This window comes from Pygocentrus nattereri, chromosome 25 (assembly GCF_015220715.1).
Source record: "Pygocentrus nattereri isolate fPygNat1 chromosome 25, fPygNat1.pri, whole genome shotgun sequence".
NCBI classification, from domain to species: Eukaryota; Metazoa; Chordata; class Actinopteri; order Characiformes; family Serrasalmidae; genus Pygocentrus; species Pygocentrus nattereri.
The window spans coordinates 10297625-10319012 of record NC_051235.1 but is presented as its reverse complement, the minus strand read 5'-3'; the positions used below and the strand labels follow the sequence as shown (position 1 = coordinate 10319012).

The 21388-nt window shown below is 38.9% G+C and overlaps 1 protein-coding gene across 4 annotated transcripts in view; it reads left to right on the top strand.

Moving 5' to 3' along the window:
* The window catches only part of il1rapl1b (interleukin 1 receptor accessory protein-like 1b), a 432112-nt gene that overhangs the window by 175810 nt on the left and 234914 nt on the right, over positions 1-21388 (top strand). For all 4 annotated transcript variants that reach the window (XM_017722075.2, XM_017722074.2, XM_017722078.2 and 1 more), the window contains exons 4-5: positions 15174-15360; positions 17196-17349. In XM_017722075.2, coding sequence (XP_017577564.1) covers positions 15174-15360; positions 17196-17349 — 341 coding nt within the window. The remainder of the gene's footprint in view (positions 1-15173; positions 15361-17195; positions 17350-21388) is intronic.

Below are 21388 nucleotides of genomic sequence, written 5' to 3'. Positions count from 1 at the left end.
ACACACACACACAGGTGTAACGGTTTGGCCACTCATCAAAAAGTATCATAATGGGCTCTCAAGTAGCACATGTGGCCAAGAGGTTCATCTATCTATTCCTATTTATTTTGAAGTGAAAAAAAATGTAAAGTGGGAAAGTAAGTGTAGTGTAATTTTGAACCTCATTTAATGTACACAACCTTTAAGAGGACATTTACATTATTGATGCTTTGAGGGGAGGAAAAAAAGGTAAGGGTAATGATTGCATCTGTCCATCTATAGCAGTGCTGACCAGTCATGAGCAGGTACAAGCTTCACATGTGTTGGAAGAAGAAGATAGTTGTTGTCTTATGAATGCGTGAGGTTTTATTCTGACCAAGACAACATGCCTTCACATCCCTAATCTGCCTGGTGCCTTGCAGAAGGTTCAGACAGCAGGTGGCAAATACCAATGACTAATATTGGGGAGATAATTGGGTGAACCCCCCTCCTCCTCACAAAAAAGCATAACATTATGTCTGTCCACACAGCGGTATTATCTGTGCTTTCATGGCTGCAGTCCTCTGGATGGTAATGCCTCCCTGCTGTATGAGTTTGACCTTTTCACAGCAAATTGCAGAAACATAGAGCTTCTCCCCCATCATTTAACCTTCTGCATGTATTTCACATGAATTACAGCCTGTTCTCCATGTAAACCTGCTGCTTCTGGTATTCCAGCCAGCGGCATTCCTATTAGAAGTACCAGTGCACTTCAGGCATGTGTTACTGAGAGTGAGGATGGGTGGGTGGGCGTCAGAGGGGTGGCCCAGTTCGATTGGAGTACAATTTAATCTGACTAAGAGAGGCATGTGTAAAGGTCTGCACCAATCTATTAGATACCCTTCATGCCATGCTGATTGGAGATTTGTTCCATGCTCGTGCCTCAATTCCATTTAATTAAGCAAAGCCAGAAATATCAGTGCAACACTTTTGGCAATGGGATGCAACTTGAGCAAGTTTGTGGCTTCAACATCTGTCTTTTACACACTTAACGCCAAGTCTGCAGCAGCCATGGTAGACTACCTTTCTCAGCTGTTACATCGCCAGTACTCGTCCAAATGCAGTGCAAAATCAGAGGAAACAGCTGTGGGGGTGGGGGGGTGGGGGTGGGGGTTGTGCTGTGGTACAAGAGTAATAAACATAAATGATCATTTAATGTTTTTAAAGGTAAGATTAAAATGCATCACACTGCTTATTTAAGCAAGGATGTGCTGGTACAGCCCAGATCTTAAAAGTGCATGAGTGAGTACTGAAGAGGAACCCTTGTACACAAGTGCTTAGGTAGGTGTGTCCTATCTCAGCTACAGCCTTCATTTTGAAACATGTCTTCTGACTAGGACTGAATGTGTGGACCACAGAAAGACAAAGTGCATTACATTTGTGATATCTGAAATGCTAATGACAAAGGAAAACAGTTATTAGTGTATTTCTCTTTGATCAGTATTAAATTTAAAACAGCACAGTATACGATTTATTGTGTTTGTTTTCAAATATACATTCACCGGCCAATTTCTTGTTAACACAAATAGCTAATCAGCCAATCACATGGCCACAACTCAATGCATGTAGGCATATAGATGTGGTCAAGACAACCTGCTGAAGTGCAGACCGAGCATCAGAACGGGGAAGAAAGGTGATTTAAGTGACTTTGAACGTGGCGTGGGTGTTGGTGCCAGACAGGCTGGTCTGAGTATTTCATAAACTGCTGATCTACTGGGATTTTCACGTGCAGCCATCTATAGGGTTTACAGAGAATGATCCGAAAAAGAGAAAATATCCAGTGAGTGGCAGTTGTGTGGACAAAAATGCCTTGTTAATGTGAGAGGTCAGAGGAGAATGGGCAGACTGGTTCCAGATGATAGAAAGGCAACAGGAACTCAAATAACCAACCAAAATCTCTGAGGAATGTTTCTAATACCTTGTTGAAAGTATGCCATGAAGAATTAAGGCAGTTCTGAAGGCAAAAGGGGGTCCAACCCTTTACTAGCAACCTAACTACCTGCCTAATAAATTGGCCGGTGCGTGTATGTTCATTCTAATTTTGTTGACACATTATAAAATATGGAATGTTTTGCCTTTCTTCCATTATATAAGTCAACTGTGCAGGACCTTTTGTTGTTGTATTTTGCATTTCATGATGCTACACATTTTCAAAGGGAGACAGATGTGAATGGCATGCAGGCCAGTCTAGAACTGCACTTGCTGATAATGCAGCCTTGGCGGCATTTTTGAACACTGTTGACATGTGGCTTCCACTGTGCATAGTACAGTCTTAACTTGTATTTGAGGATGCCTTGATGTTTGACAACGGTTTATCAATGTATTACTAAGCCCATGCTGTGATATTCATGAAATAGGTATGCCTGTTTTTAATGCAGTGCTATCGTAGGGATTGAAAGTCATGGGCAGTCAGTTTTCAGCCTTGCCTCTTACATACAGAGATTTCTCAGGATTTTCTGATTGCTTTTAGGATGTTATGCACTGTAGCCGATGATATACCTTAAAGCCTTGCAACTGGTCATTGAGAAATGTCTTTCCTAAAGTATTGCATTTTTCACTGATGCTTTTTTTTTTTTTTGGCAAAGTGGTAACCCTCAACCCATCCTTGCTCTTAAAGGACTAAGCCTTTCCAGCATGCTTCTTTTCTAGACTAGCATATTTGTATTAGCTGTTGTAGATGTTTTTTTAAACATTCATGACATTCCTAATTTTAAATTCCCCCATTCAGCTTTTTTGGATTGTGCTGTATGCATCAATTTAAGAATGAACATATATCAACAAAAAACAATGAAGTTGGTAAAGTATAACATTTAATGTCATGAAACTGTTTTCATTTAAATACAGGTCAAAGTGGATTTGCTAATCGATGCCTTTTGTTTTTATTTGCATTTCACATATTGTTCTAGCTTTTTTTTTTGGAAAAAAGTCAAAATTTGTAAGTCAATATTTAATATATGTAAGTCAATATATAACTGCTGCCAAAAACAAAGGTCGTTCTGGTGGTATCCATTTGGGGATAATGGGTTTCTATAATATTAGTTTTTCTGAGGTTCTTACAACAGATACGATGCACCAGCAAAAGAGCAGTGTACATGCTATCAAAAACTGGGAGTACAATGATTTTTTAAAACATGTTATTTAATTTATTTATACTTAACAAGACCAATTATGCTCTCTTGGACTTATTAATATTGGGTATTATTAGCAATCAAATGTTGTATCAAACCCCTAGCTGTTTTTGTGTGTGTCTAGTAAATTGAAAACTGATCATATATTTAAATATGTTACATAACACCATACAAAGTGTCATAATTGTAAGTCCATTTTACCAGATAATCCTTTGGCTGATGACTTGCCCTTATGCAGCATGCTAAAGATTACATTATCTTGTGAAACATATGGAGAGTGAAGTAAGAAAAGTAGTCAGGCCTTCCTCCAGTATGCAGCTTCAGTCATGGTGGATGAAGGAGGTCTCGTTGAGCTTACAGCAAAGCCAGATTATAATATACAACCTTTTGATGGTCGGACTCTCTATGCTTAGGATTTTGAAAAGAAAGCTATCATTACATGACATTTAAAAAATAGAACTATGTAATTCACAAGGTTGGGTTTATTTGCTGGGAGGTAGCAGCAGATCAAGTTTTCTCCATTTCTGTGCTTATCCGCTGATTTTCCACTGGCAGAACAGTTTGTCATTGTCAACTCCTGAACTGTAATTTTGCAACGGTTTCCTCCTTTCAAATCCTCAGCTCAATTCTGTGTTGTATTTCCTCCAGGTCTGGGTGGGGAGAAGATTCTTGCAGGCTGTGTCTAAGCAAAGCCCAGAAAGACACTATCTGATAGCTTCCACACTGACCTTCTCAGTATCTGATGTATGGCTTTATCTTCCAGACAAAATGTCAGAATGCAGTTCTTTAGCTAAATCAAATTGCTCTGGCTGCCTCTGCCTCCTCCCTCCCCCCACGAACCCCTGCTTTGCCAGTGTCAGAAGTCAAAGTCGACCGCAATGCTGCGGCTGTCACTCAAAGCATGATGGGATGTGACTTAAAAAGGGAGCTGACTGTTTTGCAGGGAGGAAGAGAGACAGATGGACAGACAGAGGGAGAGATAGAGAGAGACAGGCAGACTGAGTGTGAGAGATGGAGGGAATGAGACGGACAGACAGACAGACGGAGAAAAAGAGAGAATAGATAGAATGACAGTGAACAGGGCGAAAGTATCTTAAGTTTCTCAGATTGTATCTGTGCATTGGCAACAAGAGTCTAGTAAACCTCACTTTCCATCCATGTGTGACTTTCAACTTTTCCACCAGTAATGGGTTTGCTGATGATTATGGAGTGATTTGAATAGTTTTATAGATGCAGTTACAAACTTCTCAAGGTCATCTGGTGGTCACTGACAGTGGGGGCTGTGAATTCTTACATACAGCTGTAAGAGACAGGTTGTGCTGTATATTGGTTTTAGGGCTGTTACGATTTAAATAAATAAATAAATAAATAAATAAATAAATAAATAAATAAATGACAGTTAGCTACTCAGAAGAACAAAGTTTGGTTCCAGATGTCATCTTGATGCCCTAAATGGATTTGTTCAATCTGAATTTGATATAATTTAATGGAGCATTATCTAGCCCAGGGGTCTGCAACCCAAATGTTAAGAACAGCCATTTTGTTCTTTCAACATCTCCTGTTATTCATGTTAATGTCCTAGTGTAGCCCTCCTAAATTTAACTGTACACTAAGGGATTAAATTTAGTGTTATAACAGCACCTACTGCTCAGCAAGATGAGAAGACCCCCCCCCCCTCCCTTTTTCGCCCTGGTGCTAGACGCTTCAAATTCTCTCTCGTGTACATGCCGCTCCTTCACGAGTTCGCAGATAAAATACGTGCAGAAATGCTTTTTTGCAACTAACTACACGAAATAGGAGCCACCAAAGAACTCTTAGCAGAGAAAGTAGTAGTATTCCAGCTTATTTGCCGAACATTTTACAGCCATTATAGTTCAGAGCTCCGGTGAGTTTTCTCAAACTTCTTTTAAGCTAGTTAGCTCATGATGCTACATTAAGAGTTAAACGTGCTGAAAGTGAGTTATATCCTAAGAAATATGATGAATCCTAAATATGTGTAACTATAAAAACCAGTCGGAAGGAGACTAAAGTTTATTTAGCCGCATAAGTGATGTTTTACGCCGATACTGGAGCTAATTGGTTCCGATTAGCATGTAGGCTAACGCGGCTAAGCCTTTCTTTTGTGCTGTTTTGTTAGACGTACAAATGTAAAGTAATTTAATTGCGCTCATCATCTTTTCAGTAAAGAGTTTTGTTTTGTATGACATTGTAAGGCTAGTTAATAAGTTCCTAAAGACATGGAGTTTCCAGTTACATTAGTATGAGCCTTTGTATTTGTGTTATCACGAAGTATTGTATCTGGAGCAGTATTTTATAGTGTTTCAGTACGGGATTGATATTTAACAAGGTTTTCTGCATTATGCAGACTGGTTTTTTTTTCATGGTTAAAGTTTTGCAAGAATTTTCCAGCTGGACATTCACACACCCTCACACACACACACTTCTATATACGGACCAATTTTTTTGATAAATAGAACTTAACGTGCACGTAGGAAAAAAAGAAAAAAAAGACTACCTGGGTAGCGATAATTTTTTTGGTTTATTTGTTTTCTCATTACTACTACAGACTAAAGTTCATTGCTTCCCTTTTGTTATTTTCTTCAAATGTCTATTATGGTTGCTGATAAATGTCAATTCTTGAACACACCATTATAAATTTCACCTCTGTGTTTGTTGTGTCGCTGCTCAAAACCCCCCTAGTTAGAAGCTTGGTGTACCCCTTTGATTTACTTAATTCATTCTGTACTACAGTTCAATAGCACCTTGCTACACTAGTATAGAATAAAATATGATATAAAGTAAAACACAGACTTACTTTGCTCTGCTTTAAAGCTCTGCTGTAACCGCTTCTCTCACATCTCCGGCAGGAAACTTTTCCTCAGAGTAGATCAACTTTTTATAAGGTTGAAGTCAAAGTTTCTCGTTCAAATTTTCCCATTCCACCTTAAATGAATGCTACTGCTGCACCATTTAAGGTGAAATGGGACATTTCAAATGAGAAGCTGACTTCAGCGTCGCAACTTTTTTAGTGTTTGACAGCTTCTTGTTGCAGATTATAAACGTATCAGGAAACCAGTTGTAGTGCTTATGAATGCAAATAAGTAGTCTCCAAACTATCCATGTTTGTCTTTCTGTTTGCCTTTTCATTAGCTATGAGCTAGATGAGATTGTTGCTGCATGGCTATGTGCCCAGCAGTTTGCGCAAAGTTTCAGGATCAAATGTTGGTGAATTAGCAGTTCTAGGCTACTTTAACTCCAGCACTGATGAACAATTATTCCTAAAACTGTGTTAGAATGACCTGCAACGACCTGGGACCTAAACCAACTATTTGTTTGATATTTGCTTATGCAGCTATTTGAATATATATATATATATATATATGCATTAGTGGGCTTATTTTCTGGGAAAAGAATAAATCTCATTTTGTATTTTGTACTAAATCATTCTGCCAATGGTCATTTTCTATTTAATATTTAATGCTTAAATACCATGAATAGTAGAATCACTAGCATTGTTTAGATTTGCTTTAGACATGACCTTTTAGACTTTTTTTCAGGCACAGAAGATGAAAGGATTTCTTGAATGAATCATCAAAACAACTCAAAGGACAAAGCTCTGACTTATATTTCATATTGCATGACATGATGGATATTCTTCAGGTGATGAGGAGCTCAGCTAATTGAAGGCATTTTCTTTGAAGTCCATGTGACTAAATTGCAAACTTCCACCAAAGATTTCATTTTAACGTAATTACGTTTCACTTATTATACAAGACAAATGAGACTGAACTAGTTTCAACCTAATTACAAGGACAAATGGTTCTTTTGACCCAATAAACAGATTATCTGCATTACAGCTTCACAGTGCTTTTGCTTCACATGCCTAGAGAGAGAGAGAGAGAGAGAGACGGAGAGAGGAAGAGAAGGAGAAAGAAATGTACGTTTCTGTTCATTATTCTCTTTATACAGTGAACTGACACTTCAGCTGACCACAGTCATTCATTTTTATTTCTTGTTAAAGTCTGCAATATTTGAATATTTAGACACAAACCCGCTGTGGCTATAACTACATAATATTCTACACTATTACAGAGGGAGTGAGAGAGAGGGAGACTGTAGATGAGGCAATGATAGACTGACCTTTTTTTCAGAAGAGAGAGTTAAGGAGATATAGCAATACATTTGTTGGCTAGTATTTACATATTGACCATTATTGAAGTATAATGGATTTATCAGTAGTGACAATGAAAGATCCTGGCATTAAGACATCAATAATTAGAGTTTTTTTTGTTTTTTTTTGCAATGAGCTGATATTTCTAATGTGAGAAGAAATGTTTATGTAATGATATTTATAATCCAGTACTTTAAGCTTAGAGACTGGTAAGCTGCTACTAACCGCTTATTAGTTTCTATTATAGCAATGCAGGCATATAACAACATATAACACCATTATATTTAAAAAACTCATACTTTAAGTATGAGAATAACTTCTCAAAACTTCAAATATTAAAAGTTCTTTCTGAGAACGTAACTGATGAACAATAAGTGCTAATTAACAGAATCACCAAAAACTCTTTGAAGCTATGCTATGATATCTTTATTATAGAGAAGTTTGTGAGTTTCTGCTGAGTTGTAAAATATGACAGATGAGTGTGACAAACTATGTGTGACAGTTTACAGTTGTCAACTCTGACATGATATCATCCAATAGAGCAGTTTATAACTTGCATCTGTTTAATTTTTGACCATATTAAATGGTCAAAAATATTATTGACCATAAATTTAGCTCTTCAAAATAGGTGTTGATAACAAAATGTTCATATCCGTTAGTCCTGACCACATATTGGTGTGTATGCACACACATGTACACATGTGAGTGTGAATGTGAGGCAGTACAGTTGCACGGTGATGGGTGGTGTGTTAAATGCAGGTTAAGTGGGGTGGGCATTTGGCTGGACTCGACCCCAGCAGAAAATCGTTAATCAGCTGAACTCCATGCCCTCCTGCGTGAATTATGCTGCAGTCGCATGCAGGTAGGGGCCCAATTCCTCCTCTCCCTCTCTTTTTGTGGCCCCTGTGCACACTGACCTTCCACCAGGTCATAAATAATGCACTGGCCATAAAGGAGTGATTTAGGAGAGCACTACTGCCACCACTTCAACTTCACTGGCCTGAACATATTGTGGCCAGAGAGATCTTTACAAACCATCCCTTGAGAGATTTTTTCTTGATCTCTCACTCTCTGTCTTTCACACATACACATACTTCTCGGTCAAATGGCCAGCTGGGCATTTGACTTCTCATCAAGGCATGTACATACCAGAAATATCCCACTTGCTCTATAATGTCAGTATCAGTACACCAGCATATGCCAAGTTCAAACACAGCATGTCAGTTACATTTCTTTCACTATCTGTATGCTTCCCTCAAATAGACATAACCTTCTTGGAAAAAGACTTAACTTTTAGAAGTCAAGCATTATCACTTGTTTTGTGATACTATTGAAATGCAACTATGTGACTACACTTAATTACAGAGTGAGTTATGCAGTGCAGTACATGTACATTGAATAGAGTGAATTATGCATTGGGTTTATACTCAATGTTCATTCTGTGTCAGCATTCTCTAGTTTGCCCTTCTGACCTTGCTCTGTCAAGAAATGATAAAAAATAAATTAGCAAAAATGTCAAAGGTGTTCTTTTTTGCCATAATTTGTTAGGGGGGGGGGGGGGCTGAAGGAAGCATGAACTTCCTTCAAGTCATATAAAGCTGCTGACTGCTAAGCACCAGTTTTATTAGTTCACCTTAGCAAACAGATGTTCGCATTGGGTAGCATTGCACTGAGCGGTGACGGAGAGAGATGGGGGCCTCCCAGAGAGAGTGAGGCCAATTGTGCCAACCACAGAGCGCAGTGGCTTCACAGGGGAATGAACCCATGATTTCCCACTGATAGAGCCACCCCTTAGATCAGATGTGCACAGCTCCAGTATTGGAGGGTCGGTGTCTAATTCAGTTTGATGATTAACCTACACACCTGATTATGCTTATCTGCCAAATGCAAGGTTTAGTGGGTGTGTTTGTGTAGGAAACCTACTGGTGTGTTTGTGTAAGAAAACTTTGTTGCACACTGGCCCTGCAAGACCTCTAGATGGTTGCACCACTTTTCTACTTATGAACTCAAATGAGTTGAGAGTTCTTCCAATGGTATTTCACAGCTTGCTTTAATGCACTGTGAGTTAAAAATACTTGGTATTGAATTACATCATGCTTTTATTATTCCCACTGATAGCTGTGATTTCTAAGTGTTAATCACTCACCAGCCAGACAAAACCTTTGAAAAGTCATAAGTCATGATATTACTTGAGGCTTGCCATGGAGGCTCAAGGACTGTTTTTAAACCTCAGTCAAAGCTATGTTGGCATTCACCCTAAATCTTCTCATTATATAATCTTCTAATTAAGGCAAGTGAAAGATTCTCTTCTGTATGAGAAATCTCATCTGAGCTTGCATATAAAAGCGAAATTAGCCACAGCTGCTTGACCTGTTTCTCCTCTTCAGAGCCAGTAGGCTGTAGTGTATGGAGTGCTCTCACTCCATCTTAGTCTCCAAGCAAAGGGACTATGTGGCAATGAGGAGGAAGTTAATGGCCTAGCCTAATGATTTAACCAGGCGAGGGTTGTGGTCCACAAGCTACCTAATTCCCATACAACAGCTGCTTTGATCCTGCTAATTATACGTTATTAATTTCCCTCCAAGCTCCTTAATGCCTAGCACAAAGGTTCAGGCATGATCATGCATTATAGAAATGCTATTACTTACACCTTGACATACTTTCATACAGCATACAATGTATTTATTTAATGAGCAGTTTTACCATTATCTACTCACGAGATGTGAGATTGTGAGATGGACGTAATGCAGTGTTAATTTGTGCCTATACCATTAGGTCTACTGATACAGAAACATTTAATCATGTTTGCATTGTTATTTCTCTCTCTCTCTCGCTCTCTCTCTCTCTCTCTCTCTCTCTCTCACTCTATCTCTCTTTCTCTCTCTCTGTGTGTGTATATATATATCTGTCTCTGTGTATGTAACTTTCACACAGTACTTTGTGTGTATATATATATATATACATATATATATATATATATATATATATATATATATATATATATGTGTGTGTGTGTGTGTGTGTGTGTGTGTATATATATATATATATATATATATATATATATATATATATATATATATATATACATGTAGACATATCTTGCAGAATGTGGCTTGGTTGGCATGTTAAAATAATCATGGGTTTTCAGTGTTAATAGTGCTTTCACAGATGTTGGCAACAGTATGGATGGTTATTTTTTTCTTTGGCCCAGAGACCACAATGCATGCTTCCACTGTACACTGTATTCCACAAAACAGTCCATTTTAGATTCAGTCTAGCCCTGAGAATTCAGCAGCATTTTGGGCTCATTCCCTGAATCTTTAGACATCATGCATTATAGAGTGCCTAAAGTCTTTGCAATCAGTTCCTAAAAAATGTTTTTAAGATGGCATTTTTAGCAAATGGTCACCCTAATCCTACTCTTCTACATGAAGACCTTTTCTCTATGTTGTATTTATATCTGTGCATTATTGAAAAACGTTTTTAAGATGTTTTTGAACACATTTAAATGAACACATTAAATTGAAAAATGAAACTCAATGAATCATGATGAATCAAAATGGTTCGGCTTCATTTTGTACAAAAAAAGATATTTAAAACATAACCATAAAAAAAATAATAAGAAGAATTGTGTATTTTTAAATATGTTAAAAACTTGGTTAGAAAGATACAGGTAAAAGAATTCCTGATGACCTCTCAGTGCACACCAGCTACTGCAAGGATTTGTTAGATCATTATTACAATTTTTATTTGTTTATCCATCCAACAAGAGAAATTGATCATTTTGCCACTTAAATATGCCCAGTCAGGCAGCACCAGCAAAGCCCACCTGAGGAGTAGTTAAGTGCCTTATCCAAGGGCATGACCGGGTATACCGAGTCGTGGTCCTGAGACTTGAACCTGCAACCTCCCAGTGGCTGGCTCACCTCTCCTACCACTAGGCTGCTGAGAACCCGTTCTATTCTGTCCCATTATTGAAAGCCTGATTGACAAGACAAGGTATTGGATGGCAACTGTATATACTGGACCTCCTCAAGGAGAAATTTAACTCATAACAGTGTGACATCAGATCACAATGTATTACATACATATAATTTAAAAGACTTTTGCACTGTATTGTTAATTTTATATTTGAGTGTTATTTTTGATTTTTAAGTGGCTTAGTATTCTTTTCAAAAAGCAGACTCATGTAAACAGTAGGAACTAATGGTTACCCTTTCTGACTTCATCAAGGGGACTGTAGAGCTGCTAGTATTTCACCCACTGAAATGCCTCATGCATACGGATATCTTCTTTTTCTCACTTTGCATTCTCCATTTTCAGACAAATGTGGAGGTGACCTTGACAAGAGTTGGTCAAATGGAAAGTTTTAAATGTTGAACAACTCACTGACAAGTGAAACAGCATGAGAAAAGATGAGTAAGAAAAGCCTGCCCTACTAGAGCTAAGAATTTCCACTACTTAGGGAATTTGAAGACATTTGCAGGGCCACTTTCTCCATAACAGGCAATCATATGCATGGACATGGACACACACACATCCAGTCCATGCAGTATCAGCAGTGAAACACATATCAGCACCATCAGCAACTCAGCAGAATTTTTTCAACAGAAATGTTATTCACTGCTAGTGCAAGCTGAACAGCGAGCTGTCATAGAAATGAACCTTTTTTTGTTGCTTTGTCACAAGGCCTTTTTTTCGGTAATGCCTTATAGTTGCCCTGCCATCTTCTTCCTAGCAATAAAGCGCGCACAAACACACACACACACACACACACACACACACACACACACACACACAGTCATACCATTTTGACATTATCTTACTATTAGTTCATTTCTTCTTGTCTGCAGAATCCCATCAATGTCAAGTGTACAACTGTTTCTTCACTTATCCACCTGAGCACCATTGTTACCAGCCTGCTGCAGGTCTAATCTAAATGAGGAAAAGAAAGAGGAAAAGAAAAAATGGTGGGCAGTATGGCAAAAATATAGCATCTCAATATTTGAGAATGTTTTCTCCTTATACAATATGTGTCATGCTTTCAGTTGTACAAGTTAATAATGTACATGTTGGAACATAAAAAATGCAGCAGCAATGTAATCTATCACATTTCAAGTCATCAAACAACTGGTAAAAGTAATAAAAGAGTCTATGCAGTTTAACTACCTAAACAAGTAGTGAATTGTTGCTACTATGTTAAAGGCTCTCTATAATTGGTTTAAATCTTGGTCTAAATATTGGTATATTATATAAATGTTGGTATATATATATATATATATATATATATATATATATATATATATATATATATATATATATATATATATATACACTGTCACCTTGCCCATTAAGAAAGACAGACAGGGAAAAAAATAGAGCAGTAGGCCAAATATCACAAAGTAGGAGAGGTGGTGAGTGGAAAGGTGTTGTAGGAGTTGGCTTAGTCCATCAATCACTTCTCCCTCTTTGGACATGCTTCTGTGTTCCCCATGGACAGGTTCAGCAGTGCTACCCGGAATATTTAGCAGCGGTGGGGGGCTCGGGGGATCTCATTTACACAGGTGTCCATCTGCTGTGCTGTGTTTCTTATAATCTCCACATCATGTTGCATTTGCATCTGTGCTTCATAAAAGTGCACCACTTAAGTCAGTGGTGCATTTAGCCTGTTCGTCACAGAGATTTGTGGCCAGCCTGTGGTTCAGCTCACCATAGTGTCGGGTCCAGCTGCAGCAGGGTGTTTCCATCTGACTGACTGTAATCAGCTTTTCCTTCCTAGAGATTAAATGCTAAATTTGCTCATTATCCCTCACTGATCAGGCCTGTAGACCTGAAGACCTTGCAGGAGGCAACCTATCTGGAAGTCCGTGCTTGCTGAAGCGGCAGTGATGGACTATTGAACTCTGACTATCTGAGGCAGGCCTGTTAGCAGTATGAGCACAGATGGAGGCATACGGTGTGATCAGATGCATTGATCATTGGCTTCTGAATTCCCTTGTAACCCAGTCAATAGCCCTATCCATTGATCTTGATGGCCCATGTAGGCTTTTTGCCCAAAGATCAACCAACTGGAACAAGCCAGGGTCCGCATCTCTACTAGCTTGCTAATCACAAACAGGCTGGAAGTCCATAGCTCAGAGAAGTTAGCCAGCCCATGGTTAGTGGAAGTGTATGTGGTGATTGAATTTTCTGACTGCTCAGTGGTTTGAGACATGTTTGCTGCTGGCCTTTCCTGCCGGCTTTGGCTTGTATGATGGGCCGCATCCTGTTATTGATAGGTTTTACAAGCTCTGAACCAGAGTTGAGTTAATGAGAGGCGACATGAAGTGAAATTACAGTCTGAGCTTAGCAGCACCACATGTCGGGCTACAGGACTATACCTAATGCCGGTTTCTGCTCTCCCCTGTTTAAACCTAGCTGTTCAGCTGTTTCTAATCCTTTTCCCCCTTTTCAAACTTTTGTCATGAGTGAACAGTTACAGAACATCAATTCTGGCAAGTAATTTTCTGCTAGCTTGCACTGTATCTGCATAATATGTGAAAACAAAGGCCTCAATCAATCTTCGGTGCTGTTGACTATCATGCCTGCCTTCAAGCATTAGTTTCTTTCTCCCCCCCTTTTTCATTCACCTTCTTTTATCCCTCCATTTTATGTACACCCCCCAAGTTTTCTCAATAGACAATGCAAGATTTGCCAGGTTCATCTCTCCTCCATCATCGATATTCATGCTAAAACGGCTGTGCAAACACAATGCATTTCTGCAGGCATTTGTAATGTTCCCGACAGCATGCGTTGCCAGGCAAAGGGAATTATATTATTCTCATGTTGGTGTTATGAGAATGTCAGTTCGGCTTCCAGTTGTCTCCTCTGGAAGACAAGCAAAACACATCTCTGTAAAAACACAACGTCTGTACTGAAGCTATTGAGTGATTGCAAAATTACCAAGGTCAATATCATAACAGTGACAAATGATAGGCAGTGTTTGATCTTGTTTATAAATATTGCTTTTCTAAGCCATGATCATGTTCGTCTACCTAAATCCAGTTTTTTTGCTTTGTTAAATGTAGAAACATTGAACAAACTTTAATGCAGTATATAGTACAGAATGTATCATATGTACAGCATTAATGTTAAGCATGTACTCATTACACGGAATGTCTAGCCTAGTGTAATAGGGTTGCTGTGAAAGTGGGGCATGTGTTCTTGTTGGTGCATAATGCAGACTGTAGGTAGTCAGACCACCATAATCATTTTCCTTTTATTTCAGAATGAACCATAGCATTTTACACTTACAATTTTGCTTGTACTGTTTCTGTTGGCCAACAAGATTATCCTCATAATCCTCATGAGCTATACTTCATCACATCTGCCTTGTGCTTACCAAGTGCACTTTGTCCTCTCCAGGCTTCCATATATCTGTTCTGTTCTGGCATTTGTTTTCATTCCTATTTGCATTTGGGGAATTGTTTTCCAGTAAATTAAATTGGGGCTGTTACTGCACTCTATTGCGCTGTAAAGCTGCTGAAAGCAGCATTCTAACCAACCTGAGAAATGGGGCTCCTGCCCACTTTATCTATTTTAGGGGATTTGGGTTGTTCTGATGTGAGGGGCAAAAATGCTGGCAACAATGTAATAATGAATAACATAATTGACTGTTGATGATTTATCATCGTATAAAAGTAAATTTTACCCTGTCAATGTTTCATGAAGGTTATGAAAAGAAAATAATGCTGGCTTTCCAAAAAAGGACAAAGACAAAGGAAACCACATTGCAACTCTTTTTTTATTTTAAAAGTTTGCAGCAGTGTCATGAACAGTGTTTATTCAAACATTCATTTACTTTTCTTCTTTTGCAGAAATTCCACATACTGCATGAAAGTGTCTATGTCGCTGACAGTGTCTGAGAATGACACCGACCTGTGCTATAACTCCAAAATGAAGTACTTTGAGAAGGCCGAGTTGAGCAAAGGGAAGGACATCCTCTGTCCTGACATAGAGGACTATGTCCAGCCTGGCAAAGAACCAGAGATTGTATGGTACAAGGTAAGATGCACATGCATATATATCACCTTCCTTCAGAGCCCTGTTTATTTTCTAAGGATGCTTTCACACCTACCTTGTTTGGTGTAGACCCATTGTCATGTGTTAACAATCTAAACCCCCCCACCCCCAAAACAAACAAACAAAAAAAAACTCTTGGATTGGTATGAGCATTGTTAGGATTTTATCAATACTGATAATGTTTATCCATTCCCCCTCCTGATCCTACTCTTCATTACTTGGCACAAAAAATGGACATGGCATGAAAGATGTGAACATATGAGAAAAGATTCAAAATCAAATGTGAAAAGGCTGTGATCATTTCCCTACAGTTGAAAATATTAACAACCATATGTACAAGATGATTTGCCCCTGGTTGTTCAAAAAGTTCAAACTTACGCTACCTAGAAGTTGGTGATTTATGCAATGCTATTGGCTACAGAAATCAGTACAGACTCAGAACACAAGGCTAGAGTTGGCCAGCTTCTTGTTAGAATTTTACTGTTACACTTCAAATGGTGCATTAGTTATTATTATAACGGCTAAGGCTCAGGCTTTTTAAGGCGGAAGGGGGAAATTTGAACACGGTGCTGGCTTCAGCTTTGTAGTTTTCATTCTGGTAGCATTTATGATAAGGTGATTCAAAAATCAAAGTATCCTATCTAGACTTTTATGTACGGAAATGCCTATGCGCGTCCATAGAATATTTCATTGCAGCTTTCTAAAGCAAATCTGCTGCACTACTTAAGATTTACAGAATGTTGTATATGTAAGTGTCTTATGAGGCTGCTGGTGTTACACCCATTACACGCAACTCTTGTTTTACATTTATTGTATTTAGTTGTGTTATCATTAAATTTAGTAAAATAAGCCCACACTTTGTACATGTATGTATGCATGTATGTATATAAGTAAAATAAATCATACTCCAACTTGGTTGCTTTCTTGCCTTACCACAGTGCTGCTCAAACTGTGAAAACACACACACACTTGTATCTTGATGTGTTCTGATTTGTGTTTTATGCTCAGTCCTATGAACCATATCTGTGTGGAGGAAGGGTGTAGAAAATGAACTTTTCTACTTATGATTACCTTACATGCCCTGAGGTGGTGCAATACTAAAAAAGAACCCCACACACAGAGCCAGAAAAGGAAAAGTTATGGGAGTTTATCCAGGGCCTCTGTCGGCTCTGGCTGCCCACGGCTAACTGCATACTGGAGGAGTAGGCACTTGGTCAATTCATCAAAAGTAGATGAGTGTCGGATTAGATGACTGCAGCTCCTCTTTGGTTTCTCTGTGAATCAAATTAAAAGAGGAATAATGGCTGTGGACCAGGAAGCCCCCTGGTTATTTTCTGTGGCTCTGTAACAGGTTTGATTGAGTACAGTCACTCTGAATGCAGGTGGAGGCTGACCTACAGGGAAGCCTGCTATAGGAGAGTTCAAATGAAGAGAGTGAGTGCAATGGTGTAAAGAAAAGGAGGGGGGGGGGTGACTGAAAGATGGACACAGCACCAAATAACCTTTGAGTGTTTCAGGATTCCCTCTCTGCCACAATAATGAACTCATCTGTTCATCAAACTGGAAATTAATAAGTACTAAATATGTTGATTGACACACACATTACACATCCTTTGCCAAGGCCACTGTTCAAAGCTGAAATTATAGCTGTTGTCAAAACACTGTCAAGTCTGAAATTTAATACATCCATTCTGTTGACATCACTGAAGCCCTCCCATTTCAAATCAATTCATTAACATGTCAGCAAAATGAAATGTGTATATGAGGTTATCATGAACTCCATTGTATCCCTTCTCTCATTCTCTCTCACCCTAAAGGAGTGTAAACCCAAGCAGTGGCGGCAAAGCATCGTGAGGAAGAGGGATACCCTTTCCATTAAGGAAGTCAGAGAAGACGACATTGGAAATTACACGTGTGAATTAAAGTTTGGAAACTTTGTGGTTCGGAGAACCACCGAACTGTCAGTCACAGGTAAGGCACCATCTAGTACTTTGTCCTTTTGGGTAGTTGCCAGTCATCTGTGTTGACAGGTTATCATCAAGATTGTAATTAATTTTCTCTGTGGATTAGTTTAATGTGTTGTTATTTTGCTCCATAATGGGAAGTATTTTGCTTTATTTTACAGTGTTGTCACTCAGAGTACTGCAGTATAGTGCTGAACAGTGTTTTCTTTAAATGTTTGTGATAGATATTGTAGTATTTGAAAAAAAGTGGGTTAGATGCTGACCTAGATAAACTATTTTAGAGCTAATTAAGACTCTGGTGTATTTCTATTAAGGATGAGTCAGAATTTTACAGTGGTCATGAAAGTTTAAAAATCAAGTAGTAAATTAGACTGTTTGATATGCAATTTAGCTTCTCTCAAACATTGTACTCATTCTCATATTTAAAAACTGTGAGATGATAAGAATTCAGTGATCCACCAAGTGTGCAGTGTAGAGTCTGGAACTTGGTTTGGTCAGAGAATCTACACTGTTTAGTCCAATGGAGAAAACATGACGCACCACTAGATAGCCATCTAAAGGCTACTGAACTCTGGATTAGAAATGCCTCACCATGCTGTTTTCAAGCTTAAAGTATGACAGGATATAAGGTACAGTGTGGCTAGGCTAGAATTATTAGTTGAGCTGGAAACAAAAGCTTAGCATGTGTGCATTTAGACTGGTTCGGTTTAGTCACGTCACCCATTATGGATTTGTGTTTTGGCTTTAATATAGTGCACTAATAGTGAGATGCCCAGTGATGCTGTTTTGACACATATTTTTGCCTGCTTTTTTTTCTCTGCTTTTGTTTGGTAGGGGTAAGATTTCAAATATTTTTGCAATAATATTAAAGGATTTTAATATTTAAATATGAAATTTGACTGAAATACCCATCCCTAGTTTATGGACGACAGTTAAGGTCTCTGTTCTGGTTAGAACTACACAATTTGGTCAAAATACTATATTGCTTCATGATGCAAGTGCAATATACCTTCCAGCATAATGATATAATTTCAGTGGACCCTTATAGGTATGGTTAATATTATTGGGCCGGATTATTTCTGACCAAAGTGATGTATGTGTGTTGGATCATGTGAATACCATGACCCATTCAGACACCCAAAGAACATCTGTGATCGGTTAAAGTGCACACAGCACAGAATGATACTTTGAGTCATTGTTTTAAGACCAGTCTGAATGGTAACAATTAAGATAACAATTAAGAAACAGTATATGGGGGCTTTCGGTTATGGCGTGGCGCTAGTTAGACGCAATCCGCAGCCCGTCGCAAATATTCTGGAAAATTCGGCACTAAAGACTACTAGCCACGTTAATTCTGAAATAGAAATCGAAACAGCTTACACTACAGACAAAATGCCTACAACAAAACCACTCAGAACGGTGCAGAAAACAACGAAAACAGAAACCTATGTGGAGCCACAATCTACGGACGTAACAGCTCAGGTGGAGGCTAGCAACAGCCGAGAACAGCTAGCATCGAGCGAGATACTACAAGCCATCCAAACGATGAAAGACGACTTCACTTCTAGATTTGATGAGTTATTCACCGCTATTCAGAATGTCCAACAGGAGCTGCATGCCCATGAAACCTGCATGAGCGAGGCAGAGAGCTGCATGAGTACCAGTGAGGTCAATATAGAGTCCCTGCAGAAGCAAACTGAGAAAATGGAGGCTACCATAAAGGCACTCACTCTGAAGGTTGACGATTTGGAAAACCGAAGCCGCAGGTCCAATCTACGCCTGGTGGGGCTCGCGGAGAGGGCTGAGGGAGGCGACGTGTGCTTTCCTGGAGAGATGGATCCCTCAAACTCTCGGCTCGGAAGTTTTTCCTAAGCCCTTAACAATCGAAAGGGTGCACAGAATCGGAAGAACAGATGAAGGTATAACTGATTCTGCATCACAGGAATACACGTCCAAGAGCAGTCATCATGAAATTCCTGAACTACAGTGACAAAGTTAGGACCATGAAGGCAGCGAGGGACAAGGGCGCCATTCTGTTCGAGGGCAGGCGAGTGTTGTTCTTCCCTGACATTTCAGCAGAGCTCCACCGGCAGCGAAAATGCTTCTACAGGGTGAAAAAGGAGCTGCGATCTTTCAACATTCCCGACCTCCGATATGGCATCGTCCACCCAGCCACCTTTTGCGTGACATACAAGAGAAAGCGTAGCTCATTTACCTGCCCAGTGGAAGTGAGGAAATTTGTTCAGGGTCTGGGAAGGAGCCAGGAACAACGTGGGATGGGACACGACTGTGATGAGGCTAATGTTGATTGATAAGTAGGCAATGATCATTTGACCTACCAGCTGGTAGTTAAACTCTTGTAGTCTACGTGAGGTATAGGTTAACAGGGTTAGCAGTAGCCTGCATGAGGATCATTTTGTGGTCTGCTTCAATGGCTAAATATTTTATATGATTCACCAATCAGTTGAAATTGACTTTATGTTGTCGTTGTTCTGTGGTGACTCAAGAAACGAACACTGGTTTAGTAAGATGTTCAGAATACTCTTTTACCTCTTTAGTTTAAAAAGAAGAAATCTGCTTAATGGTTTACAGTTTCAACTTCTTTCAAATGGTGTTTACACAACTCTATGCGGGCGACGGGGGATAGGTTAGGTCTGTTGCATGCACTATGTTGCTCCCCATGAAAGTTCAGTGTGTGGATCGGCTTTGCCCCGTAGCCAGGTCGAAATGCAAGGGATGGGACCTACTCGGTTATGGAAAGAGTAGGAGTATTTGGTTACAGAAGTGTTTTTGTTTGTGTTAACAACATGTTCGTTTTTGAGTGTACGATTAATTCAATTTACAGCAGTCAGAATGAGTATTCAAAATACTAGTCAATTACAGTCCAGCACAATGGCTTCACAAGCTGAGATTCAGTTCACTTCATGGAATGTAAGAGGGTTAAACAACCTTGTTAAACGGAAACAAGTTATGAGCAGGCTAAAGCAATTAAAATCTACAATTGCCTTCTTCCAAGAAACGCACTTAACGTCCGACAATATAGATAGAGTAAGAAGAAGCTGGTCTGGTCAGACATTTTTTGCATCATTTTCCTCTCATGCAAGAGCTGTAATTACCTTGCTACATAAATCAGTCCCTTTTCAAGTAACCAATACAATCAGCGACCACTCAGGGAGATATATCATTATCCAAGGAAAACTCATGTCTGTTCCAATAAATCTAGTAAATGTATATGGCACAAATGATGATAACCCAATATTCTTTAGAAATCTGTTCTTACTAGCCTCAATGCCAGGTTATTTTGTAATAGGAGGAGATTTTAACTGTGCCCTCTCCCCAGATATTGATAGGTCGACAGGCTCAGACATATCTCATCAACAAACACGACTAGAGCTGCATCAGTGCTTTAAAGATTTTAACTTAATAGATATTTGGCGATACTATAACCCTAATACTAGAATGTTCTCATGTTTTTCAAGTACGCATCAGACATTCTCCCGCATTGACTACTTTTTAGTGTCAACCCATCTTCAGCCCCAGATTAAAAAGAGTTGGTATGATAGTATAGTTATTTCTTATCATGCTCCAGTTACTTTTACATATGCACTACCTAACTTTCGTAGACATGTATTTTGAACTTAACACAAACAAAACAACGGCATCAGTAAGATGAGAGGCTTTTAAAGCCTTCCTAAGGGGGCAAATGATAAGTTATACAAGCCGCAAAATAAAAGATAATAAGATTCAGTTTGAAAAGCTAGAAGATAAAATTAAAATAATGGAGGAGCAAATTTACTCAAGTAGTGATCCTTCTAGACTTATTCCACAGTTGCATATACCAAAATCTCAATATAATTAATTGTCATCGAACCAGGCAATAAAGAGCTTGTGGCGCCTAAGGCAGAGCTATTATGAAAAGGGAGAGAGAACAGGGAAACTTCTGGCCTGGCGTATTAAGCAATCGCAGTCAGAGAGGAATATAAATGCAATTGAAGATGAGGATGGACGCATAACAGCTGACCCAGAAGAAATAAATAGTTCATTTC